The sequence below is a fragment of the Syngnathus scovelli genome, chromosome 20, assembly GCF_024217435.2.
Source record: "Syngnathus scovelli strain Florida chromosome 20, RoL_Ssco_1.2, whole genome shotgun sequence".
NCBI classification, from domain to species: domain Eukaryota; kingdom Metazoa; phylum Chordata; class Actinopteri; order Syngnathiformes; family Syngnathidae; genus Syngnathus; species Syngnathus scovelli.
The window spans coordinates 10785257-10807673 of NC_090866.1; the positions used below are offsets into that span (position 1 = coordinate 10785257).

A 22417-nucleotide genomic window follows, 5' to 3' on the forward strand; every position below is an offset into this window, starting at 1 on the left:
AAATAAGTTTCCTATAAAAGGATGAATGCGGAAGCAACCTGACTGATGCAAATGTGTGTGCGTGTGTGGAGGGATGGACCGCCCCGGTTTTGAACAAGTCACCACAAAGGCAAAAGAATGACATGGACCAAAAGCTCAACTTGCTCCCTGAAGATGATCATTCGGGATTTATTTCTCATTTTTCTACTCCAATTTGAAGGTGAGTGACTTTTCAATTCATCTCTACAGAAATGGTGTTACGGGCGTTTGCGAACAGGAAGCTCCACTTTCACATTTTTGACGCTCAGCTCATGCAACATGACGGAAACAACAATCACCCGTTTGCTATGCATAATGTCCGAGGGGAACTGTCTACCATCCCCCCCCAAAAATAATGGGGGTTTACTGATGATGCCACCTCGTGACAGCATGTTCAAACTAAAAATGGAGCCCTGGGGAACGCCACAATCCATAGCGAGTGAGCTTGTGTGGTGTCTTGCAGTGGCTAGCTGCCAGGTCACAGGCTTCTTCGCCAAGGCTGGAGACGAGGTCACCCTGCGTTGCGAGCGGACGTCGTGCGCTGGCTTAAATTGGGCGTACAGTCCGGACCAAAGCTCAACAAGATCTGAAGTGAAAGACGGCCAAGTGCTGAGTAGCTCGCCCAGAAGTCAGCGCCTCAGCCTGAAGGACGACTGCTCGCTGCTCATTAAGCGGGTGACGGCGGAGGACGCCGGTCACTTTAGATGCCAACAAGGCGAACAGTACGGTTCCATCATTGTGCTGACGGTGATGACAGGTGAGTCACCTGATCCGATATCGTCATCACCTTGTCTCACTTGTCGCCTTCTTCCTTGCAGTGAAGCCGTCGTCTCCTCAGGGCTTTGATCCGATGAAAGACGGTCACGTGGTTCTGGAGTGTTCTCTGGCCTGCTATCCAACAAACAACTGTAGATGCCGGGAAGGAGGTCTCCGTTGGATGAACGAGCGAGACGAGACGCTTTCGCCGCTTCGCACTGAGTCGAATCACTGCGTCTCCTTTCTCAAGGCGCTTGCTGTCGGCCGTGAGAGCAACTACACGTGCCAATACGTGCTCAGAGACTACGTCCAGGTCCAGGTCCAGTACACGGCCGTGTTCACGAAGGTGGACGCAGGAGGTCCGGCGGACCGCAACACGCTCCTCTTCATCATCATCAGGGCGGTCGTCATCGTCTTGATGTTGCTCGTCCTCATTGTGGTCGTCATCCTCGTCCGAAGAAAGTCAAGAAGGGACGCTGTTTCCAGCTAAAACAGCTTTCGGACCAAAAAGTACAATGACTTGGATGGTGATTTTTTTAATTTATTTTGCCTTACATTGAAAAGTCACTTTTCTAGAATGTGTGTTTGTGTTTTTCAGCTTCCTGCAGAGGAAAAGTTCAAGGTGGGACCTTTTTTCAACTTTGCCTGAGAAACGCCCTTGTAGCCAGGACATCCAACACGCAAAAGGCAACCTGGTAATTCTTTTTTTGGGGGACGCCTGATGGACGGTTATTGAGCGGTTGCGCCAGCACTGTCTTTTCCTGACTTTACATGAATGCATCACATCCTTCGGTTGTTTTTGAATGTCGGACGGGCAAGACTTTTCATACACACAGTCAAAGTGCACAAAAGCGACGCACAACTTTTTATACTTTGCTCAGTGTGTTTGCGTGAGACAAGTGTAGCGTGCCATCTTGTGGTCACTCAGAGTACAGCATGATCACCTTTTCTGCAGCTTTTTTAATGCAGTTTCCTTTTTTACCTTTTATGATGAATTCAAATTTATTTGTTGACGAATAGTTAATTTTTCTATTAGAAATATCAACGTTCTCATGCTTTTGCACATTAATATGCAGGCTTTTTTGCATAATTCTATGGAGCATATTCATTTTACTTTTGTGACTCCTTTATTTATTTTGCTATTAGAAGAATATTTCGGGATTAAGTGAGTAAAAAGTATACAAACGTGATTTATGGTCATGTGACACTTTGCTTATTGGGTTTATTTAGGTTACATGTTTAAAATTGAGAAAAAATAGCAGCACAGCAAAAAAAACCTGACATTTATTATGCACAAGCTCAATTTTATTCTTTGCCTATCGACTGCTTATTCCAAATGAGTCCTCGTGGTGGCGCTAGCATTAAAGTGGAGATGACGTCATGGTCAATGTCTTCATGTCTAATGAAATCTGACAAAAATTTCAAATATGGGTTGCAAAAAAAACTTTTTTCTTTTTTTCTTCTTTTTTCACTTCCTCTTTTGGCATGACATGATCGTGCTGCGATAAACAAAATTGAAGAACTGTCGCCACTGCTCAGCCAGCTCACTTGTGAAATAAATTTCCTATAAAAGGATGAATGCGGAAGCAACACACATCTGTGTGCGTGTGTGGAGGGATGGACCAGCCCCGGTTTTGAACAAGTCACCACAAAGGCAAAAGAATGACAGGGACCAAAAGCTCAACTAGCTCCCTGAAGATGATCATTCGGGATTTATTTCTCATTTTTCTACTCCAATTTGAAGGTGAGTGACTTTTCAATTCATCTCTACAGAAATGGAGTTACGGGTGTTTGCTAACAAGAAGCTCCACTTTCACACTTTTGATGCTCAGCTCATGCAACATGACGGAAACAACAATGAGCCGTTTGCTATGCATATTATCCGAGTGGAACTGTCTACCATCCACCCCAAAAAGTTTTTAAAAAACTCCAAATCTGGTCATTTTTGCGTATGAGAGAAAGAAAATGGGGGTTTACTGATGATGTCACCGCGTGACAGCATGTTCAAACTAAAAAGTGGTGGATCTAAAATAGAGCCCTGGGGAACGCCACAATCCATAGCGAGTGAGCTAGGGGCGTGCAAACAATGAGGCTGCTGTAACGTATCTTGTTGTTTCCCCTTGTGTGGTGTGTTGCAGTGGCTAGCTGCCGGATCACAGACTTCTTCGCCAAGGCCGGACACGAGGTCACCCTGCCTTGCGAGCGGGCGTCGTGCGCTGGCTTAAGATGGATGTACAGTCAGGACCAAAGCTTATCAAGAGCTGAAGTGAATGACGGCCAAGTGCTGAGCAGCTCGCCCAGAAGTCAACGCCTCAGCCTGAAGGACGACTGCTCGCTGCTCATTAAGCGGGTGACGGCGGAGGACGCCGGTTACTTTACATGCCAACAAGACGGACATCACCATTACAACTTTGTGCTGACGGTGATGACAGGTGAGTCGCCTGATCCGATATCGTCATCACCTTGTCTCACTTGTCGCCTTCTTCCTTGCAGTGAAGCCGTCGTCTCCTCAGGACTCTGATCTGATGAAAGATGGTCACGTGGTTCTGGAGTGTTTTCTGGCCTGCTGGCCAGCAAACGACTGTAGATGCCGGAAAGGAGGTCTCCGTTGGATGAACGAGCGAAACGAGACGCTTTCGCCGCTTCGCAATGCGTCGAATCACTGCGCCACCTTTCTCGAGGCGCTTGCTGTCGGCCGTGAGAGCAAGTACACGTGCCAATACGTGTTCAGAGACGACGTCAAGGTCCAGGTCCAGTACACGGCCGTGTTCACGAAGGTGGACGCAGGAGGTCCGGCGGACCGCAACACGCTCCTCTTCATCATCATCAGGGCGGTCGTCATCGTCTTGATGTTGCTCGTCCTCATTGTGGTCGTCATCCTCGTCCGAAGAAAGTCAAGAAGGGACGCTGTTTCCAGCTAAAACAGCTTTCGGACCAAAAAGTACAATGACTTGGATGGTGATTTTTTTTATTTATTTTGCCTTATATTCAAAAGTCACTTTTCTAGAATGTGTTTGTGTTTTTCAGCTTCCTGCAGAGGAAAAGTTCAAGGTGGGACCTTTTTTCAACTTTGCCAGAGAAACGTCCTTGTAGCCAGGACATCCAACACGCAAAAGGCAACCTGGTAATTCTTTTTGTGGGGGACGCCTGATGGACTGTTAATGAGCGGTTGCGCTAGCACTGTCTTTTCCTGACTTTTCATGAATGCATCACGTCCTTCGGTTGTTTTTGAATGTCGGACGGGCAAGACTTTTCATACACACAGTCAAAGTGCACAAAAGCCACGCACAACGTTTTATACTTTGCTCAGTGCGTGTGTGTGTGTGTGTGTGTGTGTGTGTGTGTGTGTGTGTGTGTGTGTGTGTGTGTGTGTGTGTGTGTGTGTGTGTGTGTGCGAGACAAATGTAGCGTGCCATCTTGTGGTCACTCAGAGTACAGCATGATGACCTTTTCTGCAGCTTTTTTAATGCAGTTTCCTTTTTTACCTTTTATGATGAATTCAAACTTATTTGTTGACGAATAGTTAATTTTTCTATTAGAAATATCAACGTTCTCATGCTTTTGCACATTAATATGCAGGCTTTTTTGCAGAATTCTATGGAGCATATTCATTTTACTTTTGTGACTCCTTTATTTATTTTGCTATTAGAAGAATATTTCGGGATTAAGTGAGTAAAAAGTATACAAACGCGATTTATGGTCATGTGACACTTTGCTTATTGGGTTTATTTAGGTTACATGTTTAAAATTGACATGTTAAAAATAGCAGCACACAGCAAAAAAAAAAAAAACCTCCTGACATTTATTAAGCACAAGGTCAATTTTATTTTGTTGCCTGTCAACTGCTTATTCCAAATGAGTCCTCGTGGTGGCGCTAGCATTAAAGTGGAGATGACGTCATGCTCAATGTCTTCATGTCTATTGCAATCTGACAAAAAGTTCAAATATGGGTTGCAAAAAAAACTTTTTTCTTTTTTTCTTCTTTTTTCACTTCCTCTTTTGGCATGACATGATCGTGCTGCGATGAACAAAATTGAAGAACTGTCGCCACTGCTCAGCCAGCTCACTTGTGAAATAAGTTTCCTATAAAAGGATGAATGCGGAAGCAACACAAATCTGTGTGCGTGTGTGGAGGGATGGACCAGCCCCGGTTTTGAACAAGTCACCACAAAGGCAAAAGAATGACATGGACCCAAAGCTCAACTAGCTCCCTGAAGATGATCATTCGGGATTTATTTCTCATTTTTCTACTCCAATTTGAAGGTGAGGGACTTTTCAATTCATCTCTACAGAAATAGTGTTACGGGCGTTTGCGAACAGGAAGCTCCACTTTCACACTTTTGACGCTCAGCTCATGCAACATGACGGAAACAACAATGAGCCGTTTGCTATGCATAACGTCCGAATGGAACTGTCTACCATCCCCCCCAAAAAATAATGGGGGTTTACGGATGATGCCACTGCGTGACAGCATGTTCAAACTAAAAAGTGGTAGATCTAAAATAGAGCCCTGGGGAACGCCACAATCCATAGCGAGTGAGCTAGGGGCGTGCAAACAGTGAGGCTAATGTAACGTATCTTGTTGTTTCCCATTGTGTGGTGTCTTGCAGTGGCGAGCGACGATGTCATAGACTTCTTCGCCAAGGCCGGAGACGAGGTCACCCTGCCTTGCGAGCAGAAGTCGTGCGCTGGCTTAAGGTGGGTGTACAGTCGGGACCAAAGCTCAACAAGTGCTGAAGTGGAAGACGGCCGAGTGCTGAGTAGCTCGCCCAGAAGTCAACGCCTCAGCCTGAAGGACGACTGCTCACTGCTCATTAAGCGGGTGACGGCGGAGGACGCCGGTTACTTTACATGCCGACAAGGCAGACAGTACGATTTCAATTCTTTGCTGACGGTGATGACAGGTGAGTCGCCTGATCCGATATCGTCATCACCTTGTCTCACTTGTCACCTTCTTCCTTGCAGTGAAGCCGTCGTCTCCTCAGGACTTTGATCCGATGAAAGACGGTCACGTGGTTCTGGAGTGTTCTCTGGCCTGCTGGCCAGCAAACAACTGTAAATGCCAGAAAGGAGGTCTCCGTTGGATGAACGAGCGAGATGAGACGCTTCCGCCGCTTCGCACTCAGTCGAATCACTGCGTCTCCTTTCTCAAGGCGCTTGCTGTCGGCCGTGAGAGCAACTACACGTGCCAATACGTGAAAAGTAACGACGTCCAGGTCCAGGTCCAGTACACGGCCGTGTTCACAGAGGTGGGCGTAGGAGGTCCCAGGGACACCACGGAGGTGGACGCAGGAGGTCCCAGGGACACCTTCATCATCATCGGGGCAGCCGTCGCCGCCTTGATGTTGCTCGTCCTCTTTGTGGTCGTCATCCTCGTCAGAAGAAAGTCAAGAAGGGACGCGGACCACGGTACCAACGTCGCGTGTCATGCCTTCTGATGACTCATCGTTGCTAATGTTCCCTTTTATTTTTTCTCTACAGATTTGCCCAAACTTGTAAGTTTTTAATTTTTTCAACTCCTTTTGACTTACTGAAAACCACCCAGCCAGCTGAAACGGGGACATTTTGTGGTTGCCCAGCAGGAAGACAACGCCATGTACGCCAACGTCAGTTACAACCACAAGATGGAGGACACCAAGCACAAAGTGAGACTTTTTTTTATAATTATTTTGACCACAACATCACTGCCTTGGTTTGTCGTCGTCACCTGACACTTCCTCACCCGTAAAGTTAAATCCACGGTTGGGTTGCATTCTTAAAAAAAGCACTGAGTTAGTTTTCATTTTAAAAGGATGGGTCGCCAGAAGAGAACAGCGTGACCTACGCTACTGTTAGCGTCAAAAAGAAGAAGACCAAGGAGGACGAAGTCGCCAAAACACAGGCCAGTGCTCCCGAACGTAATCATTCCCTCATACTTTGATGTTTTTGCATCCCTAAATATTTTTGTGGCGGTGCAGGTCCGTGAAAAGGCAGATGACCCGGTGACCTATGCGTCCGTCAAGCTCTCGACTCAATAAGAAAAGAAAAACAAGTTGTCATGGCAGCAAAGCGAGGGTCCCCCGTAACCACAAACACATACACAACAACTCATTTTATTATTTATTCTGAGAGTGTGTGTTTGTTATTCTTTAGATAAATGTGAGCAACTGAATCCCCGGCACTCAGATCATGTTTAATGTTTAACGCAAATAACACAACAAGTGACCTTTGAACCCGCATGTGATTGGATTTATGGACTTTTGATTCCAGAACAAATGAAGTTGTAAAAGTAAAGAATTAAATTCGAGTCATAGTGAAGATGGATCATTTACATGAGCAGAAATTCTGTTCAATTAGGTCGTTGAAATAATGGGGACGGCGCGAAGCTTGTGGGGGGCGGGGCTGAGCGTGCCGCCCACCTGGGGGGTCAGGTCCAGCTGGTCCTCCGCGACCCCCGCAGCAGGCCGGAAGCAAAAATGCTGCAGCAGCGTGACGAAAAAGAGGAAGAGCTCCATGCGAGCCAGGCTCTCTCCGAGGCAAACCCTGCGACCTACACAGCAACCAGTAGAGGGCACTGTTGTCACTTTATTTGCACGTAAATGCCAAAATAATCAAATTGCTAACAAATCGTGAAGTTGCTAAGCAGGCTAATAAAAAAACAGTCCAACCAGCGAATGAACCCACAGCCATGTTAGCCCTCAATTTCTGCCTAGCAACAAGCACAAGTCTTCCCACCTGCCGAGAAAGGCATGAAGGCGTCGGGCTTGACGAACTTGCCGTCCTTGTCCAGAAAATGTTGAGGATGGAAGGAAGTGGGCTTCTCCCACTCGCTCTCGTCGTGGAGGACCGACGTCAGCAGGGGGTACACGATCGTGCCCTGGAGGTGTCGGGGGGGGGGGGCATTTTTATTTTATTTTTTTTGCAACGTGAGCATTGTCATTGTTGCTGACTGACTGACCTTCTTGATGAAGTAACCCCGGAAGGTGACGTCCCGGCTGGTCCGGTGCGGGATCGACATGGGAATGATGTCGCCCAGCCTCTGCGTCTCATGGATGACGGCGTTGGTGAAGGGCAAGTTCTTGCGGTCCTCCAGTTGTACCTGACGACCCCCGATCACCTGCCTCAGCTCATCCTGGACCTTCTCTACCGGGTCCAAAAAAAAAAAAAAGAGCTCTTATTTTGAAATGACCACAAAGGAAGAGGAAATGACAAAGCAGGAAGTAAAATGAACGAAACAAGCTGCTGTGGTTCAAGAAAAGCCAAAAATCTAAATCACGGACCTCCTTGGTGGGGACTGCAAGGAACCACAAGTGGGACTCACCTAGCCTCGTGCTAATTACGCTAGCGTGAATTATATCTTTGCAATGGCATGACTACCTTGTACGTGGGGATACTTGGCCATGAGGAGGAGCGCCCATCTGAGCGTGGTGGAGGTGGTTTCCGTGCCGGCACTAAACAGGTTGGAGACAGTCATCAGAAGGTTGGTATTGTGGAAGTGACCCACGTCCCCAGAGTCCTGTGCAAGAACAACATCAAAGATCAAATGTGTCTCCAAGCTGAAGCAGCGTTGTCACGTCGCAACCTCCTGCTGCTGCTGTCGGATGAGGAAGGCGTCCACCAAGCCTCGGCTGCTCTGCGGGTTGAGAGTCTCCTTCAGACCCTGGATCAGTTCCGTGGCCTGCTTCCGGTTGGCCATCGCCAGACTGCGGAGCTCCCTGCTTCCTGAGTAGAACCAATAACCGAGCCACGGGAACATGTTGTACAGCTGAGGAAGAGCAACGTAACCATTGAACGGATCGGCTCCGATCGGATGAAGTTTGGAAGTTTCCGTCTACCTGCATGGACGGACCGCCCAAGAGCTGGATGCTTCTGCTGGTGCGCGCCACCCTGGCTGTGAAGGCGGGGTCGTCGTAGCGGAACCTGCTGCCAAACACCAGCGAGCAGATGATGTTGGACACGGCGTAGGTGAGCGGCTGCTGCGTGTCGAACGCTTCGCCTGACACCAGAACCGACATCATCAGTTTGGACGCTGGAACGTATGTGGAGCTGATCAAGTCACCTCTGAAATTCTTGAAGACGTCCAAGAGGTGCTGACATTCCTCCACGATCTTGTCCTCGCACGCCTTCTTTCCCATCCCAAAGTCTCTGAGGTTGCTCAAAGTGAAGCGACGCATCTCCTTCCACGAGTCTCCGTTGTTCCACAGGACGCCTGCGGAGAGCGACGCCATGACGTTCAATTCCTGTACACGTGACCGTTGCAACGTGCGCGTTTACCATGCGACAGTTTGACCTCCTTAGCCGTTTGTATTGGTTCTCGTTCTCCAAACTCTTCGGCGTACTCGACCAGGGCCTCCTTGACTGTCTTGTATCCGGCCAGAACCACCACCGTATTGGGGCCCATGCGAAAGGTGAACACTGGACCGTACTTCTTCGACATCTTGGACCAAGGAGGTAGGTTTCAAATTTAAAGTGCACAAACAACAACAATGAAACAACAGATTGACTGAAGATAAATGTTGATTTTTAAAGGTACAAATAATCAGATGATGCATACGATCAAAATGATTTGTCAACCATAACAGCTCTGTGTACTTTCTGGGGGTTGGAGATTGTTGTTAACTTTTAACTGTTGGCGTTGGACAGACACCAGAAAAGTGCAACCAGAGCAAGAGTGCGAGTCCAAAAGTGCACAATTATCATAATCATCAACGAATAAAGCCTTTTCCGGATTAACTTTCGTTTCAAAATAAAAGCTATGCTCGAAATTCTTTACTCATTTGCGACTTTATATCCTTTTAAATTTTGCAGAAATAGTGATTGCCGAGAATGAGAAAATGGTTCCGAACGCCCTCCTCATTTGTAAAATAATAATCGTCCAAATTCGACTTCTGGATTTGCAAAAGTCGTAACGGTAACGCGCGCAGGTATATGCGTCCACGCGCACGTCGGGTCGTCGCTCACCTCCAGTAGGGTCCGATGCGGTTTGTGCAGGTCGAGCTGGAGTAAGTTCCCGAGCAGCGGCAGCGGCCTGGGACCCGGAGGCTCCTCCCGCCGGGGCTCCGAAGACCTGGAGGCCGACGACCAGGCCGCATAGGCGACGAGCAGCACCAGCGCGGAGCCCAACACGGAGCTGGAGCTCAGCGGCAAGAAAGAGCCCAAAACGTCCATGGTTGAGAAGGTGAGTGACGCTCCTGGCCCCTACTCGGTGTTTGTTTACTTGACGGCTCGCAAAGTCCAACCCACAGCGGGGCGGGACCGCCCCCGTAATAAAGTTATGTACTGTTCTTTTTTTGGGGGGGAAACGCTATTATGGCAGTGCTAGATGAAAACTGGTCACTAAGAAACGTCAGAAAATGAGCAAATAATAATCAATGTTTTTCAAAGAACAAAGCACCTGAGATTTTTTTTCAGCAGGTACTTATGTAAAAAGTTCGTGAACCACTTCTAAATGTAATTTCGAAGTGAGAATACTTTAGCCACTGACTGTGCGTTTTTAATACACTTTACATCCAGTAGGCGGTGCTGTAACGCAACGGGTGGACCGTCACCGTCAAAGATCAGTCGTCACTGCAACAAAAATACATTTAATGCACGTATCAGTTCCCTTATTCTGTTTGCGTTAGTTTTATTTATTAAAAACGTATTTTATAAATATATTTTTGTGTGTTTAGATGTGAATGCTCTGACAAAGTGCAACAGTATCCTTTTTATTGCCGATAGAACACTTGTTACGCCTTACGCCTCCGAACTGACCAATCAGAGAGCAATATCTGACAGCGATGCCCCTTTTCGTCCCGCCCCTCATTGTTGGCTCGACCAATGGGAGGCCATCCATGTACACTGATCCGAGCTACTCGCCACCAGTGAGGAGAGAGCCGCATCGTTTGCTCTCTCTTCCAAGGCGGTCTAACCGTGTGAGAAACTGGCAAAGAATCAACATGATGCTGCGATTGCAAACAAGATAGTCGATAGGGAGGCGCCAGGGAAACCACCGAGGGTCAGGAAGGCGTACAAAAGGTAATTTCCCCGTATGAGAGGCAATCGGAACCGCAGTGAAGTAAAGACGAGCGAGGGAGTCAAAACTAAGAAGGATGTCCGGTTGGGATTTTCAAAGTCAAACCAGTTTCGTGATATATTTTCTTTTCTTGAGTAAGTTGGCGTTTTGTTGTGACCTTGTGTTTGATTGTGGTGTATCTTTTAATTTTTTCGTCAGCAGCTTGTTCCACGTCGACAATCCAAGCCTGTATTTGTCATCTCCCGTCACTTAATTCTGAAGTCTCATACGGTGTTTCCGGTTTTAGCTGGATATAAACGTGACTTGACAGTTAAGAGGAAAGGGATGAAGTTGCAGAGGCTCGCAGCACCAAAACAACACCAAACTAAGCAAGAGTGCACCTAAATCGTTATTTTATTTTTGCGTTTTTTTCTTTTACTGCAGTTTTACATTCGCTACGTCTTTTAAGCGTCGGCTGCGTGACGCCGGCGCACGATGCGGTGAGTTTGAATTAACAGTTTCAACGAATGTTCTAAACAACAATAACAACAACTAAAGTACATCTTTTTAAATTCGACTTCACGTGTAACGAATGCTAGCCGTCTATCAAATGACTTAAAAAGGACGAGGGATGCAACTTTGTATCAGAGTTGAGGGACCAGACGTCGCTTTCTGGGGGGACCTTTGACGTCATCGTCACAGTTGTTGTGTTGGACCACTTGTCGTCCCCTTTCTCTATTTTTAGACAGTTTGGGTATTTTCCCAGTCACTTTCCGAAAGATTAGACTACTTTGCTGTGTTTAGACTCCCACTAAAGTTTTAATGTTGTATTGAAGTGTGTACTGTGAGACGTGAACATGAGTTTGTTGTGTTTACTTTTGTCAGGTTTCTCAGCATGCTCTCACCCATGCAAGACAGGGGGATGCTCCCGTAGGGGGACACGTCCGTCATCCTCCTCTTCCTCGTCCTCCCCATGACCGGCCCCGACCCCCCGAGCGTGGGGGCCGCCCGCCCGGCCAAGCTAAACCGGCACGGCCGCTCCAAAAGCTCGAGTGCCCACTGTCTTCTGCGTCGGGCCGCCGGCGAGGAATCGAGCGAAGGCAGCAGCCCCAACCGCGAGGAAGAGGAGAAGGACGGAGGGCTGCTCTTCTACGTCAACCGCGCCGGCTTCCCCATCGAGGAGCCCACCTGGGAGAGGATGTGGGCCCACGTGGCCGCCGTGCACCCCGAGGGCAAGGGGATGGTGGACACCATACGCAACGCCGCCTACCTGCCCAAGGTGAGATGCTCCGTCAACAAAGGGAACAACCACAAGGGAAACAAAAATCCGCCGTCCAATCCACAACCTTTTGAATATTGTCTTATTTTAAAGTTTTGATCATTTTCATGTGTCCAAGACAAGAAGAACCATCACATTGTTTTCCTGCTCAACACATGATCCATATCAAACAAGTGGCCTTGAGCTGCAGCTCTGGAACCTTTGCAGCGGTGACAATGTTTAGTTGTCGTGTCCCTCAGCGGCGTTCTTTCTTTCTCTGGCTGCCTGCCTGCCTGCCTGCGTGGCCTGAATCACACAAAGAAAATAATCCCTCCAATACAATCTGGCCAGCGGATAATCTCCGGGCGCCAACTGGATTTCAAATGGGCGTGGCGCACATCAGCCGCCTGATTAGGGACACCCGTGCTTGCGGCTGTTTCGGCTCATCACGCTTCCTGCCTGCCGTGCGCGCTCAGCGGGGTGAAGACGAGAGGAAGAGGGCGGACAGAACAGGAAGGGAGACAATTTTGTGCAGCTGGCCCGGCAGGAAGCGTGACTCGCTGTCCACCCTCGTTTACTCCGAGTTTGCACGGGCGAAAACGACAAGGAAGCAAAATTCATGTTCTAATGTCTTTTTTTTTTTTTTTCCTCGGCAGCATCACGTCCCCTCGTTGCCCACTTTCAAGCCAGCAATGTCCGTGCCAGACTGGCTAGTGGTGGTCCAGAATTTCATGAAGGCTCTGCAGTATCCTTTTTTCGGAGGGTGAGGCAGATGGTACAATATGGCAGCTCCCGACGCTTTGCACACAGCAGCAGCAGGAAATCGAGCGACGCTCGCTTCTTTAACTGCTCGCGCCAGATACAACCACACGGGCACGCAGTTCTTTGAGATCAAGAAGAAGCGGCCTCTCTGTGGGTTAGTGGGTTTTCCATCATTGGTACATTTCATCCCGAATGGAGTCCAAATTTGTGCTTTTGACGCAGCGAGAAAAGTTTGATATTGTGACTGGAGCGTGTTGTTGCCTTGGCAGGTTAATGGAGACAGCGCGGGAGATGGTGCGAGAGTCTCTGCCAATCAAATGTCTGGAAGCCGTCATCCTGGGAATGTATCCTTTTTTTCTCTCCACGCTAACACCTGCTGCGCATTCGCCTCAACCTAATGGGACGCTTGACCCCCAGCTGAACCCTGAGTCGCCATCTCTCAAACTGACACACACTAAAATAGGCTAGGCGGTCACATCCATGTGAAATGGAGCCGACAAGTTATTTCACTTGAACACACTGCGCTGCCGCCATCCTCTGCTGTTCTTGCCCAACCTTGTTGCCAGGCAACAAGAGCTCACTTCAAAGTTCACCCCCCCCCCCCCCCCCACTTTAACCGGAACACACATGCACGGATTGCTTTATTGTTTTCAATTTCCAAAGGTTGAGTTGTAATCAGCTGCAATTAGCACAAATGAGAACAATGCAAATGCTGCTTTGGCAACACTGAGTGCTCTGATTTTTGTTTTCGGGGGTGGGGGGGCTTGCATTATGTGCATATTTGGCACATAGAAGAATGCACCCAAACTACTTTTACCTTTTATTTATCCAGGTTATTGACTTTGTTGTCTCTATTGTGCTGGAATGGGACGTAATGTCCCTTCCTGGCCTCTTTTCTATAGATCCCTTATAATCAAAGCACCCCCCAAAAAAACAAGCGATTTACCCTAAAATGTTTGATTTGTAATTTTTAAAACTTAAATTAAACGTAAAAAAAAAAATTAGGCCCCAGCGAGAATTGAACTCGCGACCCCTGGTTTACAAGACCAGTGCTCTAACCACTGAGCTATGAGGCCGGTTGTGTCCGCGTATGCTTTTGTGCGTTTTTGAGCAATAGCGAGACGAGAGTGGCACGCCCCTCTTTTCGTCCCCTCAACATCTTGACTTTTTACATGTGAGAAACATTAAAGAGCGTTCTATTTCTGCCCTGTGACTGTCCTGTGACGAGTCTGCGAGCCTCCCCGAAGGGGGCGGGGGAGGTTTTCACAAAGGAGCCATTCAGTTGCCACGACACGGTTTGCAATTAGCATTGCAAGCGTTTGCCTACTACCTTAAGAGGCTCTTTACTACCGTAAAAGCAAGAAGGGCTGCAGCAGAACAGATTATTTCGGGCTGCGAATGCTTTGCATTTGCACTACCTATGTCGGTAGATGACGTCACTCAAACGCGACGGACGGAGTGATCCCGCGATAATCGCAAAACACGCGAGAATTGAGTTTAACAGGCATGTCTAGAGAATTTAAAAATGTCCACCAAAAAAAAGTAGAATAGAACATAAACATAAAAGCTAGAGCCTAAAAATTGTAAAGTTTTAAGAGTTTTCCTACTGCTCTTGTTGCCTAAAAAAAAAGTGATTTTGAAGACAAATCCTTACATGGGACGCACAGCTACCTGACCAACGGCCTGACATCGCTGGAGCGCTTCCCCATCAGCTTCAAAACGCACTTCTCGGGCCACTGCTTCCACCACGTGGTTCTGGGCGTCTACTGCAACGGACGCTACGGCTCGCTGGGCATGAGCCGGCGCTCGGACCTCATGGACAAGCCGCTCAGCCACCGCACGCTCGGCGAGCTGGTGGCCGACTTTGAGAGCTCCTACAAGCGATACCAGCACAGCCTCATCAAGGTATTTGTCGGCACGCAACCCCGACGCGTTTGCAAATTCTGACCGACACGTTGACGATTCAGGTGAAGATCGGCCTCTACGTGCCTCACGACCCTCACGTGTGCCAGGCCATTGAGTGGAAGTACCTGGTGCTCAACGCCACCAAGATGGCCGCGCCGGAGATGAAGCGCGAGCTGGAGAAACACGGGCGGAACATGAGGATGAAGGTCCGCACACACAAACAAAAACACGTGTGTGTGTGTGTGTACACTGAGAAATGACTGACCTACATAACTGCTGACTATTTGACAGACTGTTATTTGACACTGCTGTCTCACACACACACACACACACACACACGCGCTTAGCAAGCATTTAGATGGCAGTGTCAGCTGTGTGAAGCTTTGCTGTGATCTCCGCTAAATCCCCAAGAATGACATTTTTTGGGGGGGATGAATATTCCTCAGGGTTTAAGTGTGCACGTAGTGTTGCAACATTCCTGCTCAATCTTCTACCGTGTGAATTTCAGATCTTGAAGTCGTCGAGCGCTCAGTCCCCCATCAAGGAGCGAAGCCGCGGCAAGTCTCTGTCGCCGCGCCGCCACCGGCAAGGCAGCAGCCCGCAGCGACGACTGCCGCGACGCAGAGACAAGTCGTAAGTGGGCCGCAAAAATGAGACGGGTGCCCGGTGCGTGCGTGCGCGTACGTGAATGTCAGCTGTGCGGCAGAGACGAAACATGAGCTGACAGCTGCGAGTTAGCTGCAACGTGGCACCGCCGCAACTTTCACCTCGCATGTGTGTGTGTGTGTGTCCAAGGTCACGTGACAGCAGCAGTAATTCGAGAACTCAAAAGTATAGAAACAGCGGACTAGCTCATCCTTACAGCGATGTGATAGGAAGAAACTGACAATGTGATGTCGCCATGGAAACGTGTGATGGCGATATGTTAAAGGTTTTGCGTTGTGTCTCGTCCAGGCCGGCGTGCGTGGAGATGAAATCTTCCGAACTGAGCACACTGAGTGACGGTTACCAGATCCGAATCTGACTTCCGGATCCTTCGGCGACAATCGCTACTGTAGTCAATCGTCCTTGACTCCGCCCACTCCAAGACAACTCACCGCAATCACCTGGCAACCAGTGCAAATTTCACACTAAGTGCAAAGCAAAGAGAAAAAAAAAGCTGTATTTTTAAATTGAATTTCTGAAATCAATCCAGTTTTCTTCGTTCTTGTCATTTGGATGATGTAGCATCGCCGGCACTGAGTCGAACCTCGCGAAGCTCAAAGCAGAGGAAACAGATGCAAATGGAAAACATGCCGGATGAAGCAATTTTACGACCCAGCGCCGGATTTGAAAAATGTGGATGTTCTCTCGAAACTTTTCCGCGGCGATCTATGCACACACGTCCGTTTTGCGGGATGAGCACAAACGCGGTGACGCGGCTTTGATTTTACATTTGTAATGTCAACTTTTTTATCTTTTATCTTGAATGTTTTGTTTTGGATTGTAATTGACATTTGAGTGTAATGCAACAAAGGAAGTTTTGTATTTAAAGTCCATGCATTCAGCTAAAGATGTTTCAATGTCTTTCAAGTTGAACCCCAAAAATCCATGTGGATGATGTGACCCCCCCCCCTCCAAGCACGTTTGCTTTTGTAATCACAGCAACCACCACCCCATTCCCATACCCTCTGTTGGAAGTTGAACTGTTGTGATGTCATCTGACTGTTACCACGACAACGCATGTCTCCTGTGATCAATAAAATAGTTTTGTTATTCTTTGGGAGTCTAGCTGACCATTGTTACATCGTGCATAAAGATTCGTTTGTATTATCCCAAATCATGAAGCATGAAAGGTTCACAGGTAGGGTTAGCTATACAATAGCTAGTGTTTACCAGCTCAGTGGCCTAAGAGGAGAGTGTCCGCCCTGAGATTGGGAGGTTGGGGGTTCAAACCCCCGGCCGGGTCATACCGGTGACCATCATAACAACGGTACCCATTTCTTCCCTGCTTGGCACTCAGTGTAAGGGGTTGAAATGGGGCCCCCCCCCTGCTGCTCACGATCATTGGGACTGTAACTTATGACATTAAGCTGACCCAAAGAGAAGCGTAATCCGTGGAGCAAAAAAGGTGAGGGAAAAAAAAAAAGATATAAGACAGCTGTCAAGTGCCACGTGAGGGCTCTTCTTGTGTAAGTTTTATTTGTTATGGGTTTTCTTTTGTAAATTTAACTTTGGGTACTTCGAATGTGTCATTTTAAATTGTACTTTGCTAGTTGTTCGTGTACACCATGTGTTGTGATGACATCTGCTGTGGAGTCTTCAGTGATCTATTCGCTTGTGAGCTGCTCCATAAAACCATACTTGTTCCATGCCGGATAAGCGAGGCTTCGGTATGGTAGTGGTTAGTGCTCTGGGCTCTCACCCAAGCAACCCGAGTTCGAATCTCAATGGGCCAAAAAATTTTGTTATGGAAAATTTGCAACACGGTTGCTCGTGTGCTGGCCCATATAACCGTAGACTTCCTAAGAGCTCGGGTTAGAGCTAGCGTTAGGGTTAGGCCTAGAGCTAGGGTGACGGTAAGAGCAAGGAATAGGGTTAGAGCTAGAGCTAAGGTTAGAACTAGAGCTAGGGTTAGAGCTAGGGCTAGGGTTAGAGCTAGAACTAGAGCTAGGGTTAGGGTTAGAGCTAGAGTTATGGTTAGGGTTAGAGCTAGAGGTAGGGTTAGAGCTAGAGCTAGAGCTAGGGTTAGGGTCAGAGCTAGAGTTAGGGTTAGGGTTAGAGCTAGAGCTAGGGTTAGAGCTAGAGTTAGGGTTAGAGCTAGAGCTAGGGTTATAGCTAGGGCTAGAGCTAGGGTTAAGGTTAGAGCTAGAGCTAGGGTTAGAGCTAGAGCTAGAGTTAGGGTTAGGGATAGAGCTAGGGTTAGAGCTAGGGTTAGAGCTAGAACTAGAGCTAGGGTTAGAGCTAAAGCTAGGGTTAGAGCTAGAGTTAGGGTTAGGGCTAGGGCTAGAGCTAGGGTTAGGGTCAGAGTTAGAGCTAGGGTTAGAGCTAGAGCTAGGGTTAGAGCTAGGGTTAGAGCCAGAGCTAGAGTTAGAGCTAGGGTTAGAGCTGGAGCTAGGGTTAGAGCTAGAGTTAGGGTTAGGGTTAGAGCTAGAGCTAGGGTTAGGGTTAGAGCTAGGGTTAGAGCTAGAGCTAGAGCTAGGGTTAGGGTTAGAGCTAGAGCTAGGGTTAGAGCTAGAGCTAGAGTTAGGGTTAGGGTTAGAGCTAGAGCTAGGGTTAGAGTTAGGGTTAGAGCTAGAGCTAGAGCTAGGGTTAGAGCTAGAGCTAGAGCTAGAGTTAGGGTTAGGGTTAGAGCTAGAGCTAGAGTTAGGGTTAGGGTTAGGGTTAGAGCTAGAGCTAGGGTTAGAGCTAGAGCTAGAGCTAGTGTTAGGGTTAGGGTTAGGGTTAGAGCTAGAGCTAGGGTTAGAGCTAGAGTTTGTGTTAGGGTTAGGGTTAGGCTAACCCTAGCTCTAGCGCTAGGGTTAGAGCTAGAGCTAGGGTTAGGGTTACAGCTAGAGCTAGGGTTAGGGTTAGGGTTAGAGCTAGAGCTAGAGCTAGGGTTAGAGCTAGAGCTAGGGTTAGAGCTAGAGCTAGAGTTAGGGTTAGGGTTAGAGCTAGAGCTAGGGTTAGAGTTAGGGTTAGAGCTAGAGCTAGAGCTAGGGTTAGAGCTAGAGCTAGAGTTAGGGTTAGGGTTAGAGCTAGAGCTAGAGTTAGGGTTAGGGTTAGGGTTAGAGCTAGAGCTAGGGTTAGAGCTAGAGCTAGTGTTAGGGTTAGGGTTAGGGTTAGAGCTAGAGCTAGGGTTAGAGCTAGAGTTTGTGTTAGGGTTAGGGTTAGGCTAACCCTAGCTCTAGCGCTAGGGTTAGAGCTAGAGCTAGGGTTAGGGTTACAGCTAGAGCTAGGGTTAGGGTTAGGGTTAGGGTTAGAGCTAGAGCTAGAGCTAGGGTTAGAGCTAGAGCTAGGGTTAGAGCTAGAGCTAGGGTTAGGGTTAGAGCTAGAGCTAGGATTAGAGCTAGAGTTAGGGTTAGGGTTAGGGTTAGGCTAACCCTAGCTAGAGCTAGGGTTAGGGTTAGAGCTAGAGTTAGAGCTAGAGCTAGGGTTAGAGCTAGGGTTAGGGTTAGAGCTAGAGCTAGAGCTAGGGTTAGAGCTAGAGCTAGGGTTAGGGTTAGGGTTAGAGCTAGAGCTAGGGTTAGAGCTAGAGTTAGGGTTAGAGCTAGAGTTAGGGTTAGGGTTAGGGTTAGGCTAACCCTAGCTAGAGCTAGGGTTAGGGTTAGAGCTAGAGTTAGAGCTAGAGCTAGGGTTAGAGCTAGGGTTAGGGTTAGAGCTAGAGCTAGAGTTAGGGTTAGGGTTAGAGCTAGAGCTAGAGCTAGGGTTAGGGTTAGAGCTAGAGCTAGGGTTAGAGCTAGAGCTAGAGTTAGGGTTAGGGTTAGGGTTAGGGTTAGGGTTAGAGCTAGTAGAGCTAGAGTTAGGGTTAGAGCTAGAGCTAGGGTTAGAGCTAGAGTTAGTGTTAGGGTTAGGGTTAGGCTAACCCTAGCTCTAGCTCTAGAGCTAGGGTTAGAGCTGGAGCTAGGGTTAGGGTTACAGCTAGAGCTAGGGTTAGGGTTAGAGCTAGAGCTAGGGTTAGAGCTAGAGTTAGGGTTAGGGTTAGGCTAACCCTAGCTAGAGCTAGGGTTAGGGTTAGAGCTAGAGTTAGAGCTAGAGCTAGGGTTAGAGCTAGGGTTAGGGTTAGAGCTAGAGCAAGAGTTAGGGTTAGAGCTAGGGTTAGGGTTAGGCTAACCCTAGCTAGAGCTAGGGTTAGGGTTAGAGTTAGAGTTAGAGCTAGAGCTAGGGTTAGAGCTAGGGTTAGGGTTAGGGTTAGAGCTAGAGCTAGGGTTAGGGTTAGGGTTAGAGCTAGGGTTAGGGTTAGGTTTAGGGTTAGGGTTAGGGTTAGAGCTAGAGCTAGGGTTAGAGCTAGAGCTATAGCTAGAGTTAGGGTTAGGGTTAGAGCTAGAGTTAGGGTTAGGGTTAGAGCTAGAGCTAGGGTTAGAGCTAGAGCTAGAGTTAGGGTTAGGGTTAGGGTTAGAGCTAGAGCTAGGGTTAGAGCTAGAGCTAGGGTTAGAGCTAGGGTTAGCGTTAGGGTTAGAGCTAGAGCTAGGGTTAGGGTTAGGGTTAGGGTTAGAGCTAGAGCTAGGGTTAGGGTTAGGGCTAGAGCTAGAGCTAGAGTTAGGGTTAGGGTTAGGGTTAGGGTTAGAGCTAGAGCTAGGGTTAGAGCTGGAGCTAGGGTTAGGGTTACAGCTAGAGCTAGAGCTAGGGTTAGGGTTAGGGTTAGGGTTAGAGCTAGAGCTAGGGTTAGAGCTAGTGCTAGAGTTAGGGTTAGGGTTAGAGCTAGAGCTAGGGTTAGAGCTAGAGCTAGGGTTAGAGCTAGGGTTAGGGTTAGGGTTAGAGCTAGAGCTAGAGTTAGGGTTAGGGTTAGGGTTAGGGTTAGAGCTAGAGCTAGAGTTAGGGTTAGGGTTAGGGTTAGGGTTAGAGCTAGAGCTAGAGTTAGGGTTAGGGTTAGGGTTAGGGTTAGGGCTAGAGCTAGAGCTAGAGCTAGAGCTAGAGTTAGGGTTAGGGTTGGGGTTAGAGCTAGAGTTAGGGTTAGGGTTAGGGTTAGAGCTAGAGCTAGAGCTAGGGTTAGAGCTGGAGCTAGGGTTAGGGTTACAGCTAGAGCTAGAGCTAGGGTTAGAGCTAGAGCTAGGGTTAGAGCTAGTGCTAGAGTTAGGGTTAGGGTTAGGGTTAGGGTTAGGGTTAGAGCTAGAGCTAGGGTTAGAGCTAGAGCTAGGGTTAGAGCTAGGGTTAGCGTTAGGGTTAGAGCTAGAGCTAGAGTTAGGGTTAGGGTTAGGGTTAGGGTTAGAGCTAGAGCTAGGGTTAGGGTTAGGGTTAGAGTTAGGGTTAGGGTTAGAGCTAGAGCTAGAGCTAGGGTTAGAGCTGGAGCTAGGGTTAGGGTTACAGCTAGAGCTAGGGTTAGGGTTAGGGTTAGAGCTAGAGCTAGGGTTAGAGCTAGTGCTAGAGTTAGGGTTAGGGTTAGGGTTAGAGCTAGAGCTAGGGTTAGGGTTAGAGCTAGGGTTAGGGTTAGGGTTAGAGCTAGAGCTAGAGTTAGGGTTAGGGTTAGGGTTAGGGTTAGAGCTAGAGCTAGGGTTAGGGTTAGGGTTAGGGTTAGGGTTAGGGTTAGAGCTAGAGCTAGAGTTAGGGTTAGGGTTAGGGTTAGGGCTAGAGCTAGAGCTAGAGCTAGAGCTAGAGTTAGGGTTAGGGTTGGGGTTAGAGCTAGAGTTAGGGTTAGGGTTAGGGTTAGGGTTAGAGCTAGAGCTAGGGTTAGAGCTAGAGTTAGGGTTAGGGTTAGGGTTAGGGTTAGAGCTAGAGCTAGGGTTAGAGCTAGAGCTAGGGTTAGAGCTAGGGTTAGCGTTAGGGTTAGAGCTAGAGCTAGAGTTAGGGTTAGGGTTAGGGTTAGAGCTAGAGCTAGGGTTAGGGTTAGGGTTAGGGTTAGGGTTAGAGCTAGAGTTAGGGTTAGGGTTAGGGTTAGAGCTAGAGCTAGAGCTAGGGTTAGAGCTGGAGCTAGGGTTAGGGTTACAGCTAGAGCTAGAGCTAGAGCTAGGGTTAGGGTTAGAGCTAGAGCTAGGGTTAGAGCTAGTGCTAGAGTTAGGGTTAGGGTTAGGGTTAGAGCTAGAGCTAGGGTTAGAGCTAGGGTTAGGGTTAGGGTTAGAGCTAGAGCTAGAGTTAGGGTTAGGGTTAGGGTTAGGGTTAGAGCTAGAGCTAGGGTTAGGGTTAGGGTTAGAGTTAGGGTTAGGGTTAGGGTTAGAGCTAGAGCTAGGGTTAGAGCTAGAGTTAGGGTTAGGCTAACCCTAGCTCTAGCTCTAGCTCTAGCTCTAACCCTAACCCTAACCCTAACTCTAGCTCTAGCTCTAACCCTAACCCTAACCCTAACCCTAACCCTAACCCTAACCCTAGCTCTAACCCTAGCTCTAGCTCTAACTCTAGCTCTAACCCTAACCCTAGCTCTAGCTAGGGTTAGCCTAACCCTAATTCTAGCTCTAGCTCTAACCATAGCTCTAGCTCTAACCCTAACCCTAACTCTAGCTCCAACCCTAGCTCTAGAGCTAGGGTTAGCCTAACCCTAACCCTAACCCTAACTCTAGCCCCAACCCTAGCTCTAGCTCTAACCCTAACCCTAACCCTAACCCTAACTCTAGCTCTAGCTCTAACCCTAACCCTAACCCTAGCTCTAACCCTAGCTCTAGCTCTAACCCTAGCTCTAGCTCTAGCTCTAACCCTAACCCTAACTCTAGCTCTAGCTCTAACCCTAGCTCTAGCTCTAACCCTAACCCTAACTCTAGCTCTAACCCTAACCCTAACCCTAACTCTAGCTCTAGCTCTAGCTCTAGCTCTAACCCTAACCCTAACCCTAACTCTAGCTCTAGCTCTAACCCTAACCCTAACCCTAACCCTAACCCTAACCCTAGCTCTAGCTCTAGCTCTAGCTCTAACCCTAACCCTAGCTCTAGCTAGGGTTAGCCTAACCCTAACCCTAACTCTAGCTCTAACCCTAGCTCTAGCTCTAACCCTAACCCTAACCCTAACCCTAGCTCTAGCTCTAACCCTAACCCTAACCCTAACCCTAACCCTAACTCTAGCTCTAACCCTAACCCTAACCCTAACTCTAGCTCTAGCTCTAACCCTAGCTCTAGCTCTAACCCTAACCCTAACCCTAGCTCTAG

At 48.2% G+C, this 22417-nt stretch overlaps 5 protein-coding genes and 1 non-coding gene across 12 annotated transcripts; 4 read left to right on the forward strand and 2 right to left on the reverse strand.

Moving 5' to 3' along the window:
• The first annotated feature begins 21 nt into the window (after nt 1-21).
• On the forward strand, nt 22-2155 carry LOC137839755 (uncharacterized). Of its 2 annotated transcripts, none has more exons than XM_068649151.1 (4): nt 22-199; nt 482-775; nt 837-1301; nt 1373-2155. In XM_068649151.1, the coding sequence occupies exons 1-3, from the start codon at nt 118-120 to the stop codon at nt 1262-1264; spliced, it is 804 nt and encodes a 267-aa protein (XP_068505252.1). In that variant the 5' UTR covers nt 22-117; the 3' UTR covers nt 1265-1301; nt 1373-2155. The 2 variants fall into 2 exon arrangements, with proteins under 2 accessions (XP_068505252.1, XP_068505251.1); XM_068649150.1 differs by having other exon boundaries at nt 837-1284.
• On the forward strand, nt 1373-4674 carry LOC137839756 (uncharacterized). Of its 2 annotated transcripts, none has more exons than XM_068649153.1 (5): nt 1373-1469; nt 2295-2518; nt 2913-3206; nt 3268-3732; nt 3802-4674. In XM_068649153.1, the coding sequence occupies exons 2-4, from the start codon at nt 2437-2439 to the stop codon at nt 3693-3695; spliced, it is 804 nt and encodes a 267-aa protein (XP_068505254.1). In that variant the 5' UTR covers nt 1373-1469; nt 2295-2436; the 3' UTR covers nt 3696-3732; nt 3802-4674. The 2 variants fall into 2 exon arrangements, with proteins under 2 accessions (XP_068505254.1, XP_068505253.1); XM_068649152.1 differs by having other exon boundaries at nt 3268-3715.
• LOC125990439 (uncharacterized) lies at nt 3802-7071 on the forward strand. 3 transcript variants are annotated; one of them, XM_068649149.1, is made up of 8 exons: nt 3802-3898; nt 4814-5037; nt 5385-5678; nt 5740-6183; nt 6256-6269; nt 6357-6419; nt 6566-6655; nt 6732-7071. In XM_068649149.1, the coding sequence occupies exons 2-8, from the start codon at nt 4956-4958 to the stop codon at nt 6789-6791; spliced, it is 1047 nt and encodes a 348-aa protein (XP_068505250.1). In that variant the 5' UTR covers nt 3802-3898; nt 4814-4955; the 3' UTR covers nt 6792-7071. The 3 variants fall into 3 exon arrangements, with proteins under 3 accessions (XP_068505250.1, XP_068505249.1, XP_049613603.1); XM_068649148.1 differs by having other exon boundaries at nt 3804-3898; nt 6354-6419; XM_049757646.2 differs by having other exon boundaries at nt 3806-3898; nt 4867-5037; nt 6354-6419.
• On the reverse strand, nt 6861-10237 carry LOC125990427 (cytochrome P450 2K1). Of its 2 annotated transcripts, XM_049757602.2 has the most exons (9): nt 9715-10214; nt 9028-9190; nt 8813-8962; nt 8589-8749; nt 8336-8518; nt 8131-8269; nt 7712-7896; nt 7489-7630; nt 6861-7303 (listed from the first exon to the last, which is right to left on the reverse strand). In XM_049757602.2, exons 1-9 carry the CDS (start codon nt 9919-9921, stop codon nt 7107-7109), a joined length of 1527 nt encoding a protein of 508 aa, XP_049613559.1. In that variant the 5' UTR covers nt 9922-10214; the 3' UTR covers nt 6861-7106. The 2 variants fall into 2 exon arrangements, with proteins under 2 accessions (XP_049613559.1, XP_049613558.1); XM_049757601.2 differs by having other exon boundaries at nt 8589-8962; nt 9715-10237.
• A 337-nt stretch (nt 10238-10574) lies between these two features.
• On the forward strand, nt 10575-16432 carry vash2 (vasohibin 2). 2 transcript variants are annotated; one of them, XM_049757616.2, is made up of 9 exons: nt 10575-10770; nt 11633-12026; nt 12662-12750; nt 12865-12921; nt 13037-13111; nt 14435-14672; nt 14735-14878; nt 15181-15305; nt 15627-16432. In XM_049757616.2, exons 2-9 carry the CDS (start codon nt 11721-11723, stop codon nt 15694-15696), a joined length of 1104 nt encoding a protein of 367 aa, XP_049613573.1. In that variant the 5' UTR covers nt 10575-10770; nt 11633-11720; the 3' UTR covers nt 15697-16432. The 2 variants fall into 2 exon arrangements, with proteins under 2 accessions (XP_049613573.1, XP_049613574.1); XM_049757617.2 differs by lacking the exon at nt 10575-10770 and adding an exon at nt 11059-11247.
• On the reverse strand, nt 13771-13843 carry trnat-ugu (transfer RNA threonine (anticodon UGU)). The gene has a single exon. It is a non-coding gene; the product is annotated as a tRNA-Thr (tRNA).
• Nucleotides 16433-22417: the final 5985 nt, after the last annotated feature.